This window comes from Penicillium longicatenatum (assembly GCF_028827895.1).
Source record: "Penicillium longicatenatum strain IBT 33135 chromosome Unknown contig_7_segment0_segment0, whole genome shotgun sequence".
In the NCBI taxonomy this organism is placed as follows: Eukaryota; Fungi; Ascomycota; class Eurotiomycetes; order Eurotiales; family Aspergillaceae; genus Penicillium; species Penicillium longicatenatum.
In genome coordinates, this window is record NW_026643124.1 from 4,476,677 (window position 1) to 4,498,111 (window position 21,435).

The 21,435-nt window shown below is 50.1% G+C and overlaps 7 protein-coding genes across 7 annotated transcripts; 4 read left to right on the plus strand and 3 right to left on the minus strand.

Annotated features, from left to right (window-relative positions):
- Positions 1–151: 151 nt before the first annotated feature.
- On the minus strand, positions 152–1,872 carry N7484_011937 (uncharacterized protein; the record flags this gene model as incomplete). Its single annotated transcript, XM_057122324.1, has 2 exons — positions 152–1,636; positions 1,684–1,872. 2 exons carry the CDS (start codon positions 1,870–1,872, stop codon positions 152–154), a joined length of 1,674 nt encoding a protein of 557 aa, XP_056968078.1.
- Positions 1,873–2,151: 279 nt separating this feature from the next.
- Positions 2,152–4,386, minus strand: N7484_011938 (fungal specific transcription factor domain-containing protein; the record flags this gene model as incomplete). The annotated part of the gene is made up of 4 exons (XM_057122325.1): positions 2,152–3,339; positions 3,389–4,095; positions 4,147–4,250; positions 4,325–4,386. The coding sequence occupies 4 exons, from the start codon at positions 4,384–4,386 to the stop codon at positions 2,152–2,154; spliced, it is 2,061 nt and encodes a 686-aa protein (XP_056968079.1).
- Positions 4,387–6,637: 2,251 nt separating this feature from the next.
- On the plus strand, positions 6,638–6,959 carry N7484_011939 (uncharacterized protein; the record flags this gene model as incomplete). Its single annotated transcript, XM_057122326.1, has 2 exons — positions 6,638–6,750; positions 6,803–6,959. 2 exons carry the CDS (start codon positions 6,638–6,640, stop codon positions 6,957–6,959), a joined length of 270 nt encoding a protein of 89 aa, XP_056968080.1.
- Positions 6,960–7,535: 576 nt separating this feature from the next.
- N7484_011940 (putative acetamidase) lies at positions 7,536–9,453 on the plus strand (the record flags this gene model as incomplete). The annotated part of the gene is made up of 4 exons (XM_057122327.1): positions 7,536–7,576; positions 7,643–8,046; positions 8,107–8,577; positions 8,630–9,453. 4 exons carry the CDS (start codon positions 7,536–7,538, stop codon positions 9,451–9,453), a joined length of 1,740 nt encoding a protein of 579 aa, XP_056968081.1.
- A 1,467-nt stretch (positions 9,454–10,920) lies between these two features.
- On the plus strand, positions 10,921–12,873 carry N7484_011941 (uncharacterized protein; the record flags this gene model as incomplete). The annotated part of the gene is made up of 3 exons (XM_057122328.1): positions 10,921–11,482; positions 11,530–12,040; positions 12,087–12,873. The coding sequence occupies 3 exons, from the start codon at positions 10,921–10,923 to the stop codon at positions 12,871–12,873; spliced, it is 1,860 nt and encodes a 619-aa protein (XP_056968082.1).
- Positions 12,874–13,219: 346 nt separating this feature from the next.
- Positions 13,220–15,368, minus strand: N7484_011942 (putative MFS transporter Fmp42; the record flags this gene model as incomplete). The annotated part of the gene is made up of 3 exons (XM_057122329.1): positions 13,220–14,717; positions 14,768–14,930; positions 14,987–15,368. 3 exons carry the CDS (start codon positions 15,366–15,368, stop codon positions 13,220–13,222), a joined length of 2,043 nt encoding a protein of 680 aa, XP_056968083.1.
- A 2,060-nt stretch (positions 15,369–17,428) lies between these two features.
- N7484_011943 (acetyl-CoA synthetase-like protein) lies at positions 17,429–20,683 on the plus strand (the record flags this gene model as incomplete). The annotated part of the gene is made up of 3 exons (XM_057122330.1): positions 17,429–17,722; positions 17,781–18,182; positions 18,233–20,683. 3 exons carry the CDS (start codon positions 17,429–17,431, stop codon positions 20,681–20,683), a joined length of 3,147 nt encoding a protein of 1,048 aa, XP_056968084.1.
- Between the last annotated feature and the right edge of the window lie 752 nt (positions 20,684–21,435).

Genomic DNA, 21,435 nt, shown 5'->3' on the forward strand with positions numbered 1-21,435 from the left:
GTCATATGAGTCATAAATCATGAATGAAATCTGTCGTGATATAAAGAAGAATATGCATCGGGTGAGCTGTGAACAGCAATTGTAAAATGCCGCAAAGAGATGAGGTGAGAGAATAAACTCCAAATATGTCATAACACATCAGCATAAATCATCACTTATATACCGGAGGTCTCCGCGAAGAGATATATTCCGCATCTTCAGCAAGACTGGTCGGGATATACCGTTTGGCTGGTCCTCGCGAAGGGCTTGTCCACCGAGATGTCCGAGGTGGAAAGCCGGCACTACTGTAGGAGCGTGGTCGTTCGGAACCGCTTCCTCCGCTCCCTGGTCGACTTCCTCCGGTGCTGCCACCGCTGTAACTACCTCTTCTGACATCTTCGGCGTATGTGTCTATGTTGTATCGGTGGCGGGGGGATGGCCGTGGTGGTGGAGGCATGTACATTGCTGGGTCAGGAACTGGGGCTGGGGCTGGGGCTGGGGCTGGACCTGGGTGAGGGACGTCAAATACGAATTCTTTGAACTTGACACCTGAGGATCTGGAGCGAGAACGGTCGTCGTGATTATGAAGTCTGGGCGTTCCGTCTGAGTTTGATTTTCTTGTTTTAGGAATGGGGACGGGGATCTCGTAATCGTATCCTCTATGACTTCTTCGTGGTGCGGAGGGTGAGAGATCGCGGAATGGTTTCCGTGAGTATGCGTCGTGGGAGTGGCGGCGTGTACGTGAGTGTGGTGGAGATAGATTATGACGAGCCCGACGTCTGGGTTGGGGTTCAGGCTCAGGTTCGGGCTCTTCCTCATGGATAGTATCGTCAGAGACATTTTCTGGCTCTGGAGGCTCGCCCATTTCTGGAGGGAAAGGGTGGTGGGCATGCCAGGTTGGCTGTTCATGATCTCGGGTGTGGTAATGTGAGTATTCCCGTGACGATGGCGATGGGCATCGGGGAGAGGAAACACCGGACCGGCCTCCATCTTGTCGTGAGAAACTCGGTTCGGGTCTGTGAGTATTGAATGCAGGATACTCGGCGCTGAGGCGTCGGTGATGCTGACGCCGCCGACCAGCTCGGTCCGGTTCATAGTAGCTATGATGTCGTTGTGCTGACTGTCGTGGCGGATGCGAAACGTATTCCTCTTCGTCCGGTAGCGGGTCCTTTCCGCTAAAACGATAGTGATATCCCCCAAAGTCAGGAGGAGAAGCCCGCTGCGTCTTTCGCTTCATATAGTCGAGTTCAAGTCGCCGACTAACTCCCTCATGCCACTGCAGCATCTCCGGGTCTGGCTCAGAGGGAAATGCGTCGCGCGGGATATCCTTTGGAAATAACTCCCCGTTTGCGTCGGTAATGTCCCACATACTAACTGCATTTTGCAAGTACTGCCAGTGCTCATCCGGTTCCATCAGTAACTGGATTGTCTGCCATCTCACAAAACCAGCCGGTAGTAATGACGGAACGGAGGGTGGCTCGTATGGGTTGTTGGAAGGCTGGAGGCTGTGAAAGCAGCCAAGCGATTGGTAAATGAACGAAAGCGCTGTGGATTTTGTACCTAGAAACAGGGGATCATAGTTGCCGCCTACTTTGCGATAAAATGATGCGATGCGATCGGGAGTGAGATCATTTGTCCCATTTGAATCAAACGTAGGCTGCGTCTTGTTAGTTGTCTGCTTCGAATCCATGACGTTTTGCTCACCATTAACTGCGCGATCCCTAGACATAGCTGTTCCAGCAACGGCGCTGGACTCTTGTCTGGGTTGATCAGTGTACCCCAAGAAGACATTTCATCTGAGATATCAGGAGAAGAGAATGCGACCAGCGCATTGCCAGGGTTGTCAAGCGATTTCGAGTCGACAGGCAGCGAGGGGCGGTCAGGCACGAACATGTGGACCCACTGCGGGGATTTAAGTAGAAACCGAGAAACGAAGTATAAACAATGAAGGTTGACGTCAGTTATGGAGAAGAATGTCCAGCGCAGATGACTGAAACCTAAGAGTCATAATAATAACAATAGAACAGTGTTGTGTGGCACCATCACATTATCCAATCCCACTCAGCTGCCGTCATCATACGAGATTTTCCGGCCTAACACAAATCAGGTACCATCCCGGTCGCTAAGCCTCAAATGAATGATCTTATTTGATTTGTTCCGACTGGTTCTCTTTCATGCAGTCCACAAGGAATATGTCGGCCACGAGTGCATCGCGTCAGCCACATTGATCGGCAACCCCGAAGGGTCCAGTGGCCCCAAATCGACATCGGGTTGCGCTAAAAATTCTTCCATATTTGCGCCTAAAAAGTCCATCTCGGTCAGATTCCCCGGGGCCGTGATCTCGGGCAGGGCGTGGCCTGGCAGGTCTGAGCCCCGTGGGTCAGTGTGAGAGTCGGTGGGGTCGACTATGATGTCAAGACACTTTCGCACATAGTCGAGGTTCTCGTAAAACTCTTTCGCAGCTAGATTTCCATGGTCGCTCATGGCGTGCAGAATTTCGTACGCTGTCTCGAGCAGTGCAAAGTCGTTGCAATGATCGTTGTAGATCTGACTGGAGACCACCATGATCAGCGCAGATGAGAATATATAGTGCGCATAGAAGTAACCAAAGATTGGCAGGGTTCCGTTGGCCCACTCATCTACGATCAGCGAGTGCGTATTCCTTGCAGCATGAATGCATGCATCACCCAGGGTCTTGAGAGTCTGGGCGTTGGAGACGGGACTTTTTTCGTGGCCGGCCTCCCTCGATTGGATAAGAGTATAAAGCAAGATCGGTCGCGTGGCCAAAATGATGCACTTGTCTTCGTCAGCTATAATCACAAAATACAAGGCTCTTGCTTGAAGATAGCCCACCTGATTAAACTGAAGATGTAATGAAACAACATTCTTGGGGAGTGGTCCATCACGGTTCAGACGAATATGCGACGGCAAAGCCTGGGACCACTGTTTCAGCGACATCAACAACTTCTGCTCTCGCTGCAGGAATGAATCTGGTTGCTTCTTGCGACTATAGACTTTCTCCGTCACTTGGCCTGTGATTCTTGCGAGTTCAATACTGGCGTTGAGAAATTCTGTGTCTGAAAATTGTTCCTCATGAGCAGCACCGGGTATAGTCGATGGCATCTCGACATTGATGTCCTCATCAGAAAGTTGGTTTGGCCAGCCAGCCTTAGAACTGTAAATACGATCATAGACATATATTGCCCACCACAGTCGAATGCGATGCTGCCGATCTACCGGGTCGGGGCACTGGCTTTCAGGGATGTTGTGGTGAAGTCCAAGAGTCAAGCCCACCCGCATAGCGCTACCAATCAAGACAAATGCGGAGTGTCGGCGATTCAGAAAATATGAGTATAAAGACTATAGTGTCAGTTCTCCATCAGTAATATTTCGAAACGTGGCAACTTACCAAAAGCAGGAGAGACTCAATGTGAGCAAGGCTCGGTCGTTCCGGCAAAATGGGAATCAACATCATCGCATTTGCATAGAACGAAGCCCCGGGCACACCACATTCGGGGTTAAAACTTGACCGCACCGAATAGACCTGCCCGAGAGCAAACAGAGCGAAGAATTTACAAGTCAAGATTGGATCATCGAAACTGCTCCTCCGGTATGCGTTTTCCAATTCATCCATGGTGGATTTTCGAAGCACCAAGTGATAGACCCTGCTTACTTGGTTGAAGACGACCTGGATGAGGAGACGTGCTTGAGCCAGGCTGGGCCATTGTAGCGCTGGGTTGCGCAGCTTCATCAAAGTTACCTCAGATGTGTACTGGGTTCGGGTGATATGGGATGTATTAGTATCCTTGGTAAGGACTTGACGCAGTCGGGTAGCGAAAGCTGTACAAGCTGCTTCGGCGATATGAATTGGAGGTGCTGATGGGTCGTATGGTTGGAACCAAGCCAATTTCCCCAACATCGGGTTGTGAACATGCGTATCGTGTTCGGGTGCCGTTATATCTGACAAGAATGTTGAGCGATTATTCAAAGCATGGACCTTGGGGTAATGAGTAATTGGTACCTTGGTTGCTTTGTTCACCGGGTGTCCCAAGTCCTGGCGATTGTGAAAGCTGCTGTCGTAGACATTCATTCTCCGCTGCAAGTTGTTCGAGATAGCTGGAATTGATTAGTAGATACACCTCAGACCAACTACTACTAATCTCATACCTTTCATGGACTTTGACTTGTCGATCGCGATTGATGTAGGTGCAGGCAGCAGGGCAGCCTGCTTGCCGACACTTGACACAAGGCTGCCCTCCAGAACATTTGATCTTATGAGAGTGACATCGCCGGCACCTAGGAAGATATTAACTAGTCGATCTTGCATGAAGCTTGTGGAACCTACGCAATGGACTTCTTTTTCTGGCGTTTGATTGCCGAATCAGCTGTTTTGCTGGAAGATGTCATTTTGCCGAATTCTTAGCTGCCAGAATAGGGATTTGCGAATGGTCGGTCAACCGCTGTCATGGATTGTGGAAGGTTGGGGGAATGATCGGTAAGATTTTATCTTGCCGAGTGGCGAATCAGGCGGGATATCAAAAGTCTTAATATTCCAGATAAAGTATATAACTTTGCAGGCCATTACTTTCATATGCGCTAAAATACCAGGTGGAACATTCATGGCTGCTTGATATCTGGTTTTTTTTGTTTAAACTTGGAAGCGTGAGAAAACAAATAATCATAAAGGTACTCGTTCAGTACATGTATGGATCGATCTCGCTCGCGCAAACCGCAATGATTCCGGAAGCTTTCCGATGTTGCATCGATGTTTAAGGGCTATGTGCCGAGCGAACTAATATCAACTTGCTGCAAGATCCATCATCAATCTAGTGACAAGAATGATATTCTAATCGGTCGGGAGATGAACATTTTACCGAGAACATCAAAGGACCAGTGCTGCTGGCAAGCCAGACGCAAAACAATAACCCAAGCCATGGCATTTTTCAATTGATAGTATGCAGGGGGCCTTTAAGATCAACTTACTAAATACTACAAAAAAAAGAGAGCAATGGTGCTCGTTGACTCAAGAAGCAAGAATGGAAAAAAAAAACATGAGTCCACCGATACGGGGAATCGAACCCCGCGCTTCGGCGTGAAAAGCCGACAGGTTAGCCACTACCCCATATCGGTAAATGAAGATGCTATTTTCGGTTTTGGACTATTCATATAGCCAGTAATAATATACTATCCTGGCGATAGCCATTTCTACGTCCAATTAGCAATTGCCCACAGAATTACAGGCCGGAAAATAGGCGATCGATCATTGAGCACCACAAATTTGCTGGACACCTCCGTAGTCCACATCTGGGGTAGCACGGTAATTGTCATCCATTCAAATAGTAACATTATTATCAAATACATACCCAAGTACCTATTTGTTCACGCCAGACCATCCAGGAATGTGAACGTGACTCAGGAGTGGTGTCCACTGAGACGACGCCTTTTATTACCTACATCCTGGCTCATACGAAGCGATATCTTATGTTTGGCTTGATTGAAATGAGTGCATACCTTTTTTAAGCTCCTGGGAACTCAAGTAGGGTAGCATCTCCCATGAGTTACACTTCCCGCGCCAATTCGGGCATGGGCTAGTCAGCTGTTCAACTATGGAATTTTGTCATGTTCGATTATCAACTTCCGGAAAATACACTTCGGAGAATATCATCACTTCCATTTATATAGAGAGCAGTGAGTAACGAATACATCCGCGGAATTATCATATCAACGGAACGTTTGATATCCTCTATAGGCCAAGAACAATGACCCAGTCGTCGAAGCTGTCAAGGGTTCTGCGCGCGGGAAATGTTGAATTTGGAATGCATGGGATGACTGGCAGGAGGACTGGATTCTGTACAGCTAAACCAATTTACTTTTAGCCATGTGAATGCGTAAAACCGCTGGGTAATTCGAGGCCGGGAGACCTGATGATTAAATACCATACTTCGATCCGAATAACCAGGCTTAAAGCCACGATTGTGTCTCTATACATATCAATGTTTCCCCCCCTTGCTTTCTACTCCCAAAGTCTTGCTACGGCCCGTGCTCTGCTGCCACTCTTGACCCTCGTGGTTCCCGTGGTTTCCGCAACGATTGAGATCTACGATCCAGCCAATACAAATCAAGAATGAGTATTCCCGAAAGATCATGTTTGACCCAAGGAAATACTAGTCGATGGTGGCTGGCATTCCAATCATTCAATAAGCAGGATTGGTTCAACTCCAACCTCTCCAACCACCAAAAACCCTATCCCTTCATTCCGGATCGCCATACCATAACAGCTATTTTGTCTCCATGGTAGCTAGTCCACCAATAATTATCAATAAAATCAGTGCCTGGGGATCTGTCACATATCTGAGACGGCTGGAATTGGTCGCCTTGCCCCCAGCCTCCATTTAACTGGCTAGATCGACGGCATGGCATTCGACCCTCTCCCCCCTCGGTCCGGGTGTTAAGTGTAGTGGCAGCTCCCGTTTTTTATCCTCCCGGCGTCCGCAGCCATCTGAGCCAACGCAAACTCTTTATCCAGCGACTTTCGAACCGCTTCCTCACGTGTGAACAGTAGACACTGCTTTCATTGCTCGACTGTCGGCAAATTATCGCAGGGGAATTTGGTGTATCATCCCAGTCAAACAATACACTGCATCAATATTGGGAGGATATGGCACTCGTGCGCGACCCATACTTTTGGAAACGCTTCTCAACAGCCGTGCATCTCGATGAAGAAGCAAAGGGCACACCCGAGACTGAGATTGCCACACCAATCACCGAAAAGTATGTCGACATCCACCTCAACTCCGAACAAATAGGCTAACCATAATGGCAGAGCACAGGACTCCTGGCTAGAACGTGAGCGTCGCAAAAGCAAGAAGTCTCTCATCTGGGGCTTTATCATATTCTTCTGTATCATTCTCCTTGTCACTGGTGGAGTGATCGTGTGGTGGCTAAGCAAGCACCACTGGCTTCAGAGCATCGAGCCATGAAGCAGGCTCCGATATAAGACAGTGTTGCATGAGTTTGATTGCATTTTGGGGCTGGATCAGTCTCTTGGCGTTGTGGATTGCTTTTCGGGACGGGCCCTGGAGATATACCCGCCGCGCCTCCAGGGCGGCTTTGATGCTCGGCTTGGCTTTAGTAGATAGTTTACAGTGTAGTACGCAGAACATAAAATATAATCATGCATTTTATTGACCTTTCTTCCAATTTGTTTTCTATTGCTCGGCGCACAGGTGGACATGCCGAAACTAGTCTAGCTATATTCATGTTTATGGCGAACTAAACACGTGCTACCCTCATGATAAGTCAGTCTTGCGTAGACCGCGGTACCTAATTTCAGATAGCAATATTCTTTTTATCTTGCCTCGCTTATTAGATCGTCGATTTATCTGGTCCCACAATGAGAAAGCATTATCCCTAGCGGACTAAACACCGCCGGCTCCAACCGGGGCCGGTCCTTATCCCTTATCAGATAAGCCGCCTCCACACTTCCCCGCAGGAGCTTGAACTCGGATATAAGGCCGCCTGTCTCGCCAACTTTCTTTGTACACCGCTACGCCAATATGCTTCCTCCCTTTGACTACTTCGAGTATCGCCGCATACGGTAAGCGGTTTCTCCCCCAAGTTGAGCTGCTTTTAACCCCCCATCGTGTCTGACTACGCTTCCCAGGAACCAAAAGCAGGCGGAACGAGACCTCCGCTTCGCTTCCCTGCCTCATCCGTATCATCTCCACCTCACAGCATCGGATAAGAAGATCATTGATCAGCCCATCCAAGACCTAGTCCGGGATATCCAAAGCTCCACGGCATCGGCTCTAACTGTTCTTCGCACCTACGGCAAGGTTGCTGTGCGGGCTCAGAAGCGTACCAACTGTATTACTGAGCTCTTGCTCCCGGAAGCAGAATCATGGCTTGATTCGGAAGTGAACCTCAAGGGGCCTTTGGCGGGGATTCCCGTCTCACTCAAGGATTCTGTCCAGGTCAAGGGTTTTGATACCACCCTCGGCTACTCCGCATTGGCAGGAAAGCCTTTCACCGAGGATGGACCAATGACAAAGTTGCTCAAGGATGCCGGTACGTTCGATTCTAGATCATGAAGGGCGGGAATATTGACGGTCTCTGACCCTTCGTTAGGAGCTATTCCTTATGCGAAGACTGCTCTGCCTATCACCCTTCTCTCATTTGAGTCTTCTAACGGACTTTGGGGCCCCTGCCTCAACCCTCATGTGCCTGAGTATTCGCCTGGTGGCTCTACCGGTGGTGAAGGCTCTCTGCTGGCACAGGGTGGCCGTATCGGTATCGGCTCAGATGTTGCTGGATCGGTGCGTGTGCCAGCTGCGTGGAGTGGGATTTATTCGCTCCGTTGCAGTACAGGTCGCTGGCCTAAGGCCGGTGTGAGCACCAGTATGGCGGGCCAGGAGGGCATTCCAAGTGTCTTTAGCCCAATGGCTCGTACCTTGAATGACTTGACCTATTTCACTCGTGCCATGATTGGCATGGAGCCGTGGAAGTATGACAATACTGTGCATCCGATTGCGTGGCGGGATGAGCTTGAGGCCGATGCGAAGGCCAAGCCTCTTCGGATTGGATTGATGAGAAACGACGGTATGCTCCGTGAATTCCCATGAATGCCTATGATTTTTGCTGACCAAAGCAGGTGTGGTTCCACCAACTCCTGCTATTGAGCGTGCCATTTCCACCACGGTCGCCGCCTTGACTGAAGCCGGCCACACGGTGACTGAGATCATGACACCCGATGGAGCCGATCCCCTGACTGGCCTTGATCTTGCATCCCAACTCCTGAACTCTGACGGTTGTCATCATTTCAACGTCCCCTTCCGCAGCTTCGAGCCGACTGATCCTGGCGCTTACCAGCTGACCCGTGTCGCACACCTGCCCCGTCCCTTGCGCTACCTCTATTACCTCTACGTGCGCTACATCAAGCGCGATCGGATCCTTGCCACGCTAATTCGAAATTTCGGCCCCAAGTCCTCTGCACAGGTGTGGCCGTTGGTCGCGCAACGCGAGGCCTTCCGGGCCACCTGGCACAAGTGGTGGAACGCAGAGCCTCAGCAATTTGATTTCATTTTGTGCCCTGTCAATGCCACGCCGGCCTTGCCACACAAGGCCATGTTCGACGCCATGTCTTCATGTGGCTATACTTTTCTCTGGAATCTGCTGGATTATACAGCGGGCGTCTTACCTGTGGGCCATGTTGACGCCGTGCGTGATGCCCTGGTAGCTCCGTACCAGACTATGCTGCAGCACCTGGGTAGCAATCATGCTGTGGCGCGCGGGGCCTGGAAACATTATGATTCTGCCAAGATGAGTGGTCTGCCGACGGCCGTGCAGGTCGTTGGTCGCCGTTGGCAAGAGGAGCAGGTTCTTGGGTACATGGCTGTCGTGGAGAATGCACTGGAGCAGTACATCGATCCACAGACTGGCGAGAGTGCCAAATATAGCCTACTTGACATTGATTGAGGGGGTTGGTAAAGTTCTTTTGTGAAGCTTTATTTTTCCAATTTTGAGCCAATCTCGTGTCAGCTCTGTTACGTAGCGTTGCGTTATACCTTAATGAACCAACTTTTACCCGACATTCCTACGTCAGGCTGCCGCATCACGCGATTAATGCCGTGCAACCTCGTTGCGCAGCTAAAAGACGCCTAAGCGGGGCGCCGCTATATTGTTACGTGTCACCGACCCTCGAATAACGCTACTTTAGTTGCATGTAGCATTCCCCTGTCAAGTCAATCCCACAACCTCGTTGGCCGAAACGCTGCATGAATAGGAGTGTGGGTTGGTTCCATTTCCCATTGTCTTTTTGCCTTTGTTTCTTTCTTTATTGCCACGCCCCCCTGCTCCTTTGTTATTTTCTGTTGTCTCCTTCTACCGCTTGGTGGGTACCTAAGCCAATACAGCTAGACTGAAATAGTACAATATTCTGCGGTCGCGATTAGCTAAAGGGGGGGGGATCGACATTGACGTCTGTCATTGTGATCCACTCAACTCGTTCCAGTGAAGCTAGACCTATTGTCAACCGGGTGGTTGAATGCCAAGGTTCCGTGTACCGCCGGGTCTGCAGCCCGCCGTCAAGGGGGATTCCCATTCTGGCTGCCGTTGCGCTGCATTCGCGATATATCAGGAAGAGAAGCGAAAACAAGATAAAGGATCTGGTTGAGATGTGATGTAGATAGTGGTCCTCCCCCGATCCACTACATTTATTGGTACCGAGGAACAGGATCTCCGAGATCAAAGAGAGGAGCTTGGGGTAGCTGGAGATGTATCGAATCACAGCTTCGATCCATGGGCCGCACCTCGTATCCTGCTCGGACATCTTTCCCCGTGGCTCCATATGCTGGAACGCACAGGCAGATCCCATGCAGATAATGCAACCTTGGAACGTGAATTTCCCCTGCAAGGAATTTTACTTGAGTTATGGGAAGAAGCTTGAGCTTTTTTGGCGTGAAATGGTAGCGCCGAAGTGGATTTCCGTAAGGGACACCTGCTGCATTGTTAATTACATCCGATTGACCAATTGAGGATACGTTTTGATTATTCACAGATCGGAAGTCCACGTCGTAACTTTGCAATATTACCGAACGGCTCAGCGATCTCGGGAATCTTCAATCTGATTCAATTTCTGCATTTCCTCCTTCTTTCCCCCTTTACCCTCTTCCGAGCTTTTTGTTGTGATTCTATCTAATTCCCTTCAATTTTCATTTTCAACCTGTCATGATCCGCCCATAATAAGAGCAATCCATGTACAGATGGAACCCTGAAATACTTTAATCTCTTGTGAACCCACCCCCCACGCGCTCTTACCCCGACTCCACACCACACGAAACTTCTCTCCTGACCAAAGGATGACCGGTGAACTTAGCTTCGCATATCTCACAGTCATTGCGCCGGTGAAAAGGCATCATTAGGGATGTCGAGAGCGATCGAGAAATGCCATCTAAGAAGCATAACCCGCCCGCGCGGAAGAAGGGTGGCATCCACTTTGTAAATGCGAGACCCACCTCCGAGATCGAGCGCCTCAAACTGCAGCGCGTGGTACGCGCGCATGTTGGCCGTTGGATCTCCGCTCAGACCAGCCGACGTTTGCAAAACTCCAGCCACTTGGATGGCGTCAATCTTCAGCCCAACCGAGGCTTGCCCTCGGACAAAGACGGCCCTAGTCACTCTTTCACTCTGGTGTCGCGTCCGTTTCTAAATCAGCCGCAATGCTGGAATCTCCCAGCGAGCGAAACTCATGACTTGCCCTTATCTTTTACAGATCCCGTCAGCTGCTCGAGGAATCTCCCCGCGTTTTCCCCGCATGAAAGTGAGAGCAGCGAGAGCGGTGATGAATCAATCACCCTACGTCTAAAGGCGACGTCAGCCACATTGATACCGTGGAATGAAATCCTGGGGTTAGACCGACAAGTCTCCGGGCAAATAGATCCCTTTATGACATATCCTAGTCATCTGGGGGCGGCACCCGAGGTGGTGGATGCATGCCAAAACTACTGTTCGTTGTCGCCCCGCAAGAAACTAGAAATGATACTGACTCTGCAGGCCTCAATACCATGTGGCCAGGAGTCATTCCAGGACAAGGCAGCTCTCTTACGCTGTTACCCTCACTTCCCCGGCGATCATGGTTCAAGACTGCGCGATCGGACCCCGCCCTCTTTAGCACGTTTATGTATGGTTCTCTATGTCATCAGCGAATACTTTGGGCGAACGGACGGCTTCCAAGTCACTCCTATGGGCCAACCCAACACCGTCTCCTGGAGAAGTGCGAAACCGACTCGATCATATTGATCAACCAAGCGGTTCGTGACCCATCGCGTGCGATCAGTGATTCGCTTTTGTTGAGCGTCGTTTGCATGGCGCATCATGCAGCTCCAGCCGAAATCAAGATCCAGGACACGCCCTTTGAACCGCCATTTCAGTCATTGCAGTGGTTAGATGTCTATGGCTGCCTCTCTCCAAATGTGATTCACCTTCAGGGATTGGTACAATTGCTCAAGTTGCGTGGTGGCTTACGAAACATTAAACTGCCCGGACTAGCCGCAATGGTTTGCTTGTAAGTACTACTTCCTAAAAGTGGAGTTTTCCACTGACTCGACCAGTTCCGAAATTTTTATCGCAGCCGCTTGGTGCATCCAACCTATTTTCGAATTCTGGCCCCTGAACGAAAATCGTCTTGGAACTCCGTTGCAGGAGTTGATTGACTTTGGCCCATCCGATATCCAACACGGCTTCGGACAATACCAAGTGATTGGCTTTACCCCCCAAATGGCGGAGGCCTTCCAAGCCGCCCGAACGTACATCAAAATCATAGAGAAAAGCGAGGAAGGCTTGAAAACCCCAAATCAGGACCGTCTCGATGAATCACTGCTTGCCGACCAACGAAATCTCACCGAGTATACCCTACTCACCCTTGTCCCATCCCAGGCCATTATATCGTACTTCTCCCATCCAACCCAAGGTACAACATATGAGGCCTGTCGTCTAGCTGGCCTTATATTTGGTGTGGGGGTAATCTTTCCTATCCCTCAACAAAATAGCCCTCTCCAAGGCCTCGCGAAGAGACTTTGCACCGCTATCCTCCAACCGACGGCAGCGGTCCTATGGTCGCATCCAAGCACCCGCGTCCCTTTAATCTGGATATTAATCCTCGGTGGAATCGCAGCCTCTGGATCACCAGACCGCTCGTTCTTTGTCTCTAGTCTAGCTGATATAGTGCGTCGCAACAATGTCCGATCTTGGACCGAGATTCGGCTTTCCTTGGACAAAATGCTTTGGCATGAAGGTGCCTGCGAGAAAGCTGGTCGCAAATTATGGTGCGAAGTCGATATTTTCTTGGAGCAAAATCCAGCTTTAATCGATGAGAAGCCGCAGTTCAGTACTGGGTGACCTCCCTCTGCTGTTTACCGCTTCCATCCTTTTCATATTGTTTCTTTCAGTGATGTACTGTTCGATATTTATATTGTCCCGCGGAATCTTGGAATGCAGTGGCGGTCATCTCAAATTCTCTCACGATATACGATATGTGTGTTCATCACTTAGATTTATACGACTTCTGGCTACTTGGCTTTGTAACCATGCAGGTCTAGGACCAGGTGGAAGTCAGATTCTCAACTGGAACCTCACGCATGAAATGGAATGGTCTTCCAGTCACCAATATATGAATTGTTCATTATTCTTAAATCATTCGATCACATATTCATGCCGAAAACTGGATACCTCGGTACTATATCCATCACACATAGGTCCTCTGCACTTCCCCATCCAAAAGAGGTTCCCTCTCCCAATCCCTCGTCCTGACACTCGAATCTACCACCGCCTGTCCCTGTACCTCGTCATTCGACAACACGTTAGTCTTCCAACTGACAAAAGTCACCAACGCACCCCCAACGACAGCAACGCCAGCTGTCAACCAAATATTGACTGGCACCGGATCACCCCCAAAATGCCTAAGCGTCAACTCATCTAAGCCCGCCTGCGCAAAATTTCCAACCCCAGCAAGACAAATAATAAGCCCATAAACCTTTCCAAACGTCTGGAACCCAAAGACCTTGGCCGCATAGTCTGAAACGGCGGTATAATAAAATGGTCGATACAACACGAACAAAATAATATTACCTGCTGCAGCGGGTATGGAGTGGCGTATACAACCTAGTATCCCGATCACGGTTGCCGTGGTCACGAGGATGAAGAGCACGGTCCGGGTACGGAGATTATCGAGGAAGGTACCAATAAACGGAATCGAGAGCAGACCGCCGACTGGAAGGAGGATGTCGAAGAATGTGTTAATCTTTTTGGAAAGCGATGGAGAGAGGAGGTAGCTGTATTGTGTGCGGAGGGTTGCGACGAAGTAGTTGATGCGCAGCATCATTAGGATTGTGAAGGCTGTAATTAGGATGAACCATGGTGTGCGTAGTTGGTTTAAGGCGGTTTGTCCATGAAGGACACCCCAAACACCGCTAGTACTAGTGTTTACTGGAGGTTGCGGGTTTGCGGGTTTTGGCGGAGAGGGGTGATCAAGATCATTTCCGTTGTTGATACCTTTGCCGTTATGGCGTGGTGGTTCAGTGTGGGGTTGTTCGCTGAAAACGGCATCGTCGATACCTGATTTGATGGAAGCGGTGTCATCTAGCAGATCTTGGATGTGGTGCACGATGCTTTGTCGGCGGATGCGTCTGTCGTTTCGTTGTCGCTCACTTTCATTGCGATCGTGGATTGTATCGTCTACCCGGTCGTTGATCTCCTCCATGACTTGTACCTCGGCGTGCATGACTAGCTCGCCGGCTGTTTTGTATGAGGTGGTGGGCATAACGGTGAGTTGGACTCCGATGATAAAGACCGGCACGACAAGATATACCAAGAAGAACTTCTGGACCGAGACATAGCCTGCGGTGTGTTCGCTCAACAGCCGGAAGATCAAGAATAGAGCACTCGACGCGTCAAAGGCGCCGGTCAACATGGATAAGATGAGACCGGAGCGTTTGGGAAAGGTGTTGGACAAATGGAACGATGAGATGAATACGAACGGTCCACCCAGGGAGAGAAGTAGATACCCTGGAATATATCCATCGAATGGAAGTTGTTCGGCGCATGCGAAAATAATGGCACCGGCTGCCAAGCAGAAACTGCCAATGATTCCACTCACGCGGGGGCCATATGCATCCAAGATGGTACCGACAGGCAGAGCAGAGACGTTCGTGGCGACGGCAGCAATGGTGAACATCAAATTCATCCTAGGGTTATTAGTTTTCAACTTCACATGTAGGTCACTCGGGGCACATACCGAATTTCCTGTCCGCTGCACACCTCGACACTATCCTCTAGTTCCTGTCGCGAACAAAAATTCCGATATACTTTCTCGCGGATGAGGACCGGCTTTAATGCCGCGAATCCGAAGGCAATGCCGGCTGCAAGGAAACAGTAGACCACTGCTATGCATACTTGGGCTAGATGACCGATGTTAGCCTTAATTAAGGAAGATCCAGAGCCTTGAAATTCATACCAATTCGCTTTGCCGGGCTCACTTCAAACGCTCCCGTTGTCTCCGACCAACCGGCCGGGTCCTTAGGGACCTTAGATGCCACCACAGGACTTGCCGGCCGAAGCGGGTCCACGCGCGGAGTCTCCCGTGTCGACGTGGGGGACAGACCCAGGGATCCGAGCAGCGAGGGACGATCATCGCGATCGTCAACGGTCTCATTCCAGCCCGGGCCAGCATACGGATTAAAATTGAGTCTGCTATACGTGGACGGGAATGAGGAGGATAAGGACGCAGTCTCTGGTAGGTCCTGGTAGCTGTCGGATTCGTCGTCCGACGTGTCGTCCCGGCGGAACGCTGGGTTGCGCTCCCATCCTTCTAGGAATGAGATTCGATTGAGAGACATGTTATCTCATTGTGATTAAATTATCTGAGAAGGACAGGGGATAGCTTGAGATTAAGAGCACCTTGGAAAAATGATGTCAAAAGTGGCCTAAACTTGAATTGTAGGATCCCCCGCTCGTACATTATTAGCCGGGTTGACCCACCCTTTGGCCCACCAATCCCGTGGTGATCCTCCCGAGCTCCCTCTCTTGGACTATCTTATCTCTACGCTAGTGTTGTAATACATTCGACAAATCGAAATCCACCGAGCTTGAATTCTTGCATTGACTGGCTTATGCCTTAATGCATCTTTAATCCTGGGACTACCAGGCAAGATGAGCGACGAGCAATTGGAGATTGAGGCTGACACATGAGGACAAACAGAACAAACAAACAACCATGCAAACAGGGGGTCACCTGGCATCCTGCGTCATGATCCTCCGGCTCCTAGTGGCCATTGCTGCATCAAATCCAACACACCTTCAAGCTCCAGTCACTGATGGTGATGCGACAAGATTTATGCGAGTAGAATACTCCCACCACTGTATCCCAGCTACAATGCGATAAGCAAGTACCATATGTAAGCACGGATACTGGTCCTCGGAATGTCGCATATTCAAGGAGGGTTTCATGAACAAGAGGTGGGCTATACAAGTGCCTCCTTTCGTCCGCGAGGGTTTTAGGACGATACTATCCCGCTCATCAATCGCCCTCTAGCGATAAGGTTCTGAATCAATCCGCGAGTATACTTTGTATATCGCCGCTTCAATCTATCCAGGGACGGTGTGTCCATCTTGGATGAGACTGAGGTCCACTTGATCACGATCTCAGGTGGGTCTGCTGTGGACCATCTTACCCGGATAATTGGAGATCGAGTCCGCCAGGGTCTTCTGCTAGGCAGCACAGTACAGGACTTTTCGAAATAGATGCACCTCCTAACTCGATACCCTGGTAGCGACTCTTCACTTAAGGAGAAAATATTCAGTCACTAGTTCTACCATGAGTGGTGACCTTGGCTATGGAATAATAGGTGTAAGGTCGTAAAGGTTTAATGTCAATTTCCGGTCACCACTTCACCTCCGCCCCTCCACGCTGGTACTAAGTCTTTTTTTTCGGAAATTCCTAAGGGTGGGAGGTAACTCTTCATCGTAATTCGGAGGACACCGAGACGGTGCTCTATCTTGAGTCCGAAGAGTACTTTACCGGGTCACAAGAGAAAGAAAGCTAATGCCCAGTCATGAAAGGCGGAGCTAAGTCTCCAGACGTAGAAAGGAGAGGTAATCCCCAATTCCAGAATTGTTTAGATGACAAGGTTTGATCAGAGAGCCGCGATGTAGCTTGATAAGACTCCTGAGAAGGGCGTCATGTGGGATCAAACACTTTGGGTGGCAAAATAATTTTTGACCGGTGAGGTGTGATGATGTTTCTTGGTGAGGGACGTACCGATCCTTGAATCCTGGTCGTTGACACCGGGTACAAAGGAGCTGACACAATTTTGATTGCTAATGCATCGCTTCGCCTATGGCCCCAAAAGGACAAGGCTTATTCTTAGAAAGTCCATTAGTTTCCATGAGTTGATATTGCGGGGAGGGTAAGGAACTCAATGGAATGCATCAACGGCTGCCACGAACCAGAGGCTTAGTTTGGGGGAGGCAAGGCGTCCAATCGCATTTAGAGGATAGACCGGGTAGACGTCAGGCGTGCCACGACCCTACACTAAATCCCGTTCCCGTAGCTACCCGGGTCATCCATTACCAGCTCACTATTGATTTTAGTCAGTTATATTAGGTATAGTCTTTAGCCCCCACTGAATAAACGACCGTCTAAGGTGCTAGTGGCCGTCTCCTGCCATTTATGGCAGGAGTTGAGGCCAACACTATACAAGTACTTATGTCTTAGCCCTGTAGCAATCCTTGTACTTCAGCCGCATCCCGCAAAGTATACCAATTTGAAGCGTTTCTTTGTCTTTGACCGTCTTTGACCCGCAACCCTGGAAATGCATTCGACTCTCGTTTGCTTTAAAATGGAAGCCCACGGCCATGGTTTTGTAATCACCGCATTGTTTTCACCTTTTCTTTCATCATGACTACCAGCATTTCCTTGGACCCTCGCACCCAGCTCATTCCGAATTTGGTCGATCATTATGCTGACGCCAAGCCCGATGCTGTCTATGCCGAGTACCCTGTCAATCCAATGAGTTACGACGAGGGGTACAGGGCCATCACCTACAAAACCCTTGCCAACGCCATAAATGGTATCGCACACTGGTTGACCAAGGCCTTGGGTCCAGGTCATGGGGAGGTACTAGCCTACCTAGGTCCAAATGATCTCCGATATCCAGCCTTGGTTTTGGGTGCCGTAAAAGCCGGTTACTGCGTATGAAATGCCGAAAAGAGCCCACGGATAAAAACTAATGTTTGAATACTGAGAATAGATGTTTTTAACCTCGCCCCGGAATAGTGTAGAAGCACACCAATCGCTGTTGGAAAGGCTCAACTGCACCACCCTGTTGGCTCCGGTGCCACAACCCCCTTTTGTGAGAGCTATCATGGATGCCATTCCGCTCAATGTCATGGATGTTCCCAGTTTGGACAACATTTTGATGACCGATTATCCGCCATTTGAGTATCGTAAGGTATATCCCGCTGACTCATCTGATCGCCTTGTCGTGCTGCATACTTCTGGGTCTACGGGGATTCCCAAGCCCATTATCTGGACTCTTGAAAGCGCGGTGAAGCATATGCGCATGCAAAGACTAGATGTCCCCGCAGGATATGAGGGCCAGGATCAGAAAGGGTTTGGGAAGAGAATGTATTTGACAATGCCTCCTTTTCACGTAAGCTTGGTCGGTGACAGTCATGGAGACGGCGCTAATGGTGAATACAGGCGGCCGGAATAGGCCATATGCTCTTCGTTACGATGCCGGTTGATGTGACACTCATCATGCCCACCGCAGCAGGGCTTCCTACTGCTGCCGGTCTTGTGGCTGCGAGAAAGCAGACGCCATTTGAATGGACCGTTGTAGTGCCGTCGATTGTACAGGAGCTGGCACAGGATCCCGAAGCTCTTGAATACTGCAGTACTCACTTGGAATACCTAGTCTACTGCGGAGGTGACTTACCGGAAGCGATTGGAAATATTGTCGCGGCCAAAGTGCCACTGATGAATGGATACGGTGCCTCAGAGATCGGGATAATAAATGTGATCCACTCACCAACCCGGGACCCCTTGACAGAGTGGCGGTACCTTCAGTTCCATCCTGATTTGGGCATGGAACACCGTCGTATCTATGGAGACGAGTATGAGGCAGTGTTGGTGCGCACCCCAGAGCGCGAAAGTCATCAGGTCCCATTCTCTATCTTCACCGATCGACAGGAGTATCGAACGAACGACCTGATGGTTCCTCATCCTACAAAAGCTGGTCTTTGGCGCCCTTGTTCCAGATTAGATGATGTGATTGTCTTCCTCAATGGGGAGAAAACGAATCCCGTGTCGATGGAACAGCAGATTGTCGCTGCCAATCCCGAAGTCACTGGGTGTCTTGTCATTGGTTCTCGACGCTTTCAGGCTGCTCTCCTCGTGGAGCTGGATAGAAAGTCTCTTGGTGATAACTACTCTGCAATTGAGAAGCTATGGCCTAGCATAGAGGAAGCAAACATCCCGGCTCCTGCTCATGCCCGCATTGCCAAAAGCCATATTCTATTCACCTCGCCCGAGAAGCCCATGCTTCGTGCGTCGAAGGGTACCATACAACGCGCCAGCACGCTCAAGTTATATGCACAAGAGATTGACAAAGTCTACTCTGACGCAGACAAGATCTCTCAGCTTAATGCGAGTGACTCAACTGGGCCAGGTGGGTTGGATAATGTCGTAGAAGTGACGGAGTTTATCAGAGAAACTATTCTGGCGATCACGGGTTGGAATGCGGCAAGCCTTTCTGATGAAGTGAATTGGTTTAATCTTGGCTTTGACTCTCTACAAGCTATTACGGCCGTTCGTGTGTTGAAACAGCGTCTCAACCTTCCTTCTCTCACTCCAAACATGCTATATATGCACCCGACAGTGACGAGTCTAGCCCATGCGCTTCTCCATCAGGACTGCGGAGAGTCGACCGAGACTAAACAACAGCGCTTGATCCAAGAGCGGGATGAGCTGTTGCAGGAGTTCATTGGACAGATTGAAGCTCCCAACACACAATGCTCTGACGCAGTCGATACTCAGACCGTCATTTTGACCGGATCCACCGGGCATCTGGGTACATATCTACTGGATGTACTGCTGAAGAACCCCAGTGTGAAGCATGTGTACTGCTTAAACCGGACCGATCACGCTCTCGACCGACAACAGGAGCGGAATGCTACCTACGGACTGGACCCTGTGGATGAAACTCGGGCAACGTTCTTGAAAGCAGATCTCAGTCTGGTCGGCTTTGGACTACAGCCCGAACAGCTCAAACAGCTACAACGGAGAGCGACGCTAGTAATCCACAATGCCTGGGCAGTCAACTTTAATTTATCGCTAGCTTCATTCAAACCACAACTGGCAGGCATGGTAAATCTCATCAACTTCACAGGCCAAGCTAGCTACACTCCCCGGTTGTTCTTTGTTTCCTCGATCAGTTCAACCATGGGTCACCGCCCAACCAACGCTGGCGTCATCCCCGAGACGGTCGTCACAACCACAACTCCAGCCCCGAACGGCTACGCCAACAGCAAGTATCTAGCAGAGCACCTGCTTGCACACGCAGCGCAGCAAGGTTACAACGCTGCTTTCGCCCGTGTAGGTCAGGTGGCAGGACCGATACGTTCTCGCGGACTATGGAACAAATCCGAATGGTTCCCCAGCCTCGTGCTTAGTTCACTGCATCTGAATGCTCTTCCAGACGCCATAGGTCAGGCGCTAGACCGTGTCGACTGGGTGCCTATTGACCTGCTCGCCGAAATTCTAGTCGACCTATCCCTCCTCAACACCCTCGGAGTCGGTGTCTACCACCTGGTAAACGTGCACCCACAATCCTGGAAGGATATCCGCCCCGTGGTTGCAGACGCCCTTCAGGTTCCAGGAAAGGCCGTTGAGATCATTCCATGGCAAGAATGGATCCTCCGTGTCCGACGAGACATTGAACTAGTCAGCCAGGATAAGGAGGCATTGCAGATTCAGCTTGCAAAGAACCCGGCTGCTAAGCTGTTGGACTTTTTCGAGGATGTGATGCGCCAGACGGAGGCTGAAAAGGTGTTGGATGCGAAGGGCACTATGCTAGTCAGTGAGAAGTTACAGATGGTGGATGCTGTGAAGGCGGAATGGATTCAGAAATGGGTAAAGGAGTGGATGCAGTAGGGCCCCTGTATATATGAGTATGAGGAAGGGACGTGAATAGTTGACCAATTTAGTAGTCATGTTAATGCCTGAGAAATGAGGTTTCTGGTTTCGAAGGACGTAGTGCCCAGAGCCACGGCAGGACAGTGGTGCCTGATCAAACTGGCACCCATAGCAAACGCCGCAAACTCTTATCTCGGGATTCGACTGGGCTCAAAGAGGCAGGTGAAACATTCGGCATTTTCCCCCACAACTCAGCCCACGGGCGAACGCATCTACTCAGGATAAAGCCCCGGCGACACGGGAGTTAAAGATCCCAATTTAACTCTATTCCTGCAGTTGGGGGACTGACGCGGGCAACAGAACAAATCACAGCATCGGCATCTGACGTGGGGGTCTCGGGCTTCTGCTCTCCTCACGATCGACAGGGTTCGACGGGTCCGGAGTACGCCATCCACGGGTCCACGAAATTACGAGTGCGAGCGGATACGTCTGATTTCCTCGACTGGCGCGTTTGTTTCTCCACTGTCCGGGATTTGGCCAGTCGATCCGGCATCACCGGTCCAATGACTTTGTGCTTTGTAATGTGTACGGTTTGAAGTTTTGGTGAAGGCACCGCCCCAGGGCCATCTGGGAGGAAGGGCCTGGTTGGGGGTTATTTTTGTTGACATTTCGATCCATGTTTTACCACGCGTAATACTGAATGAGGCAGGTCGGTGAAGATGATAGTGGATGTCCATCGCACTAGTGTCGAGCGACACTAGTGTCTTGAA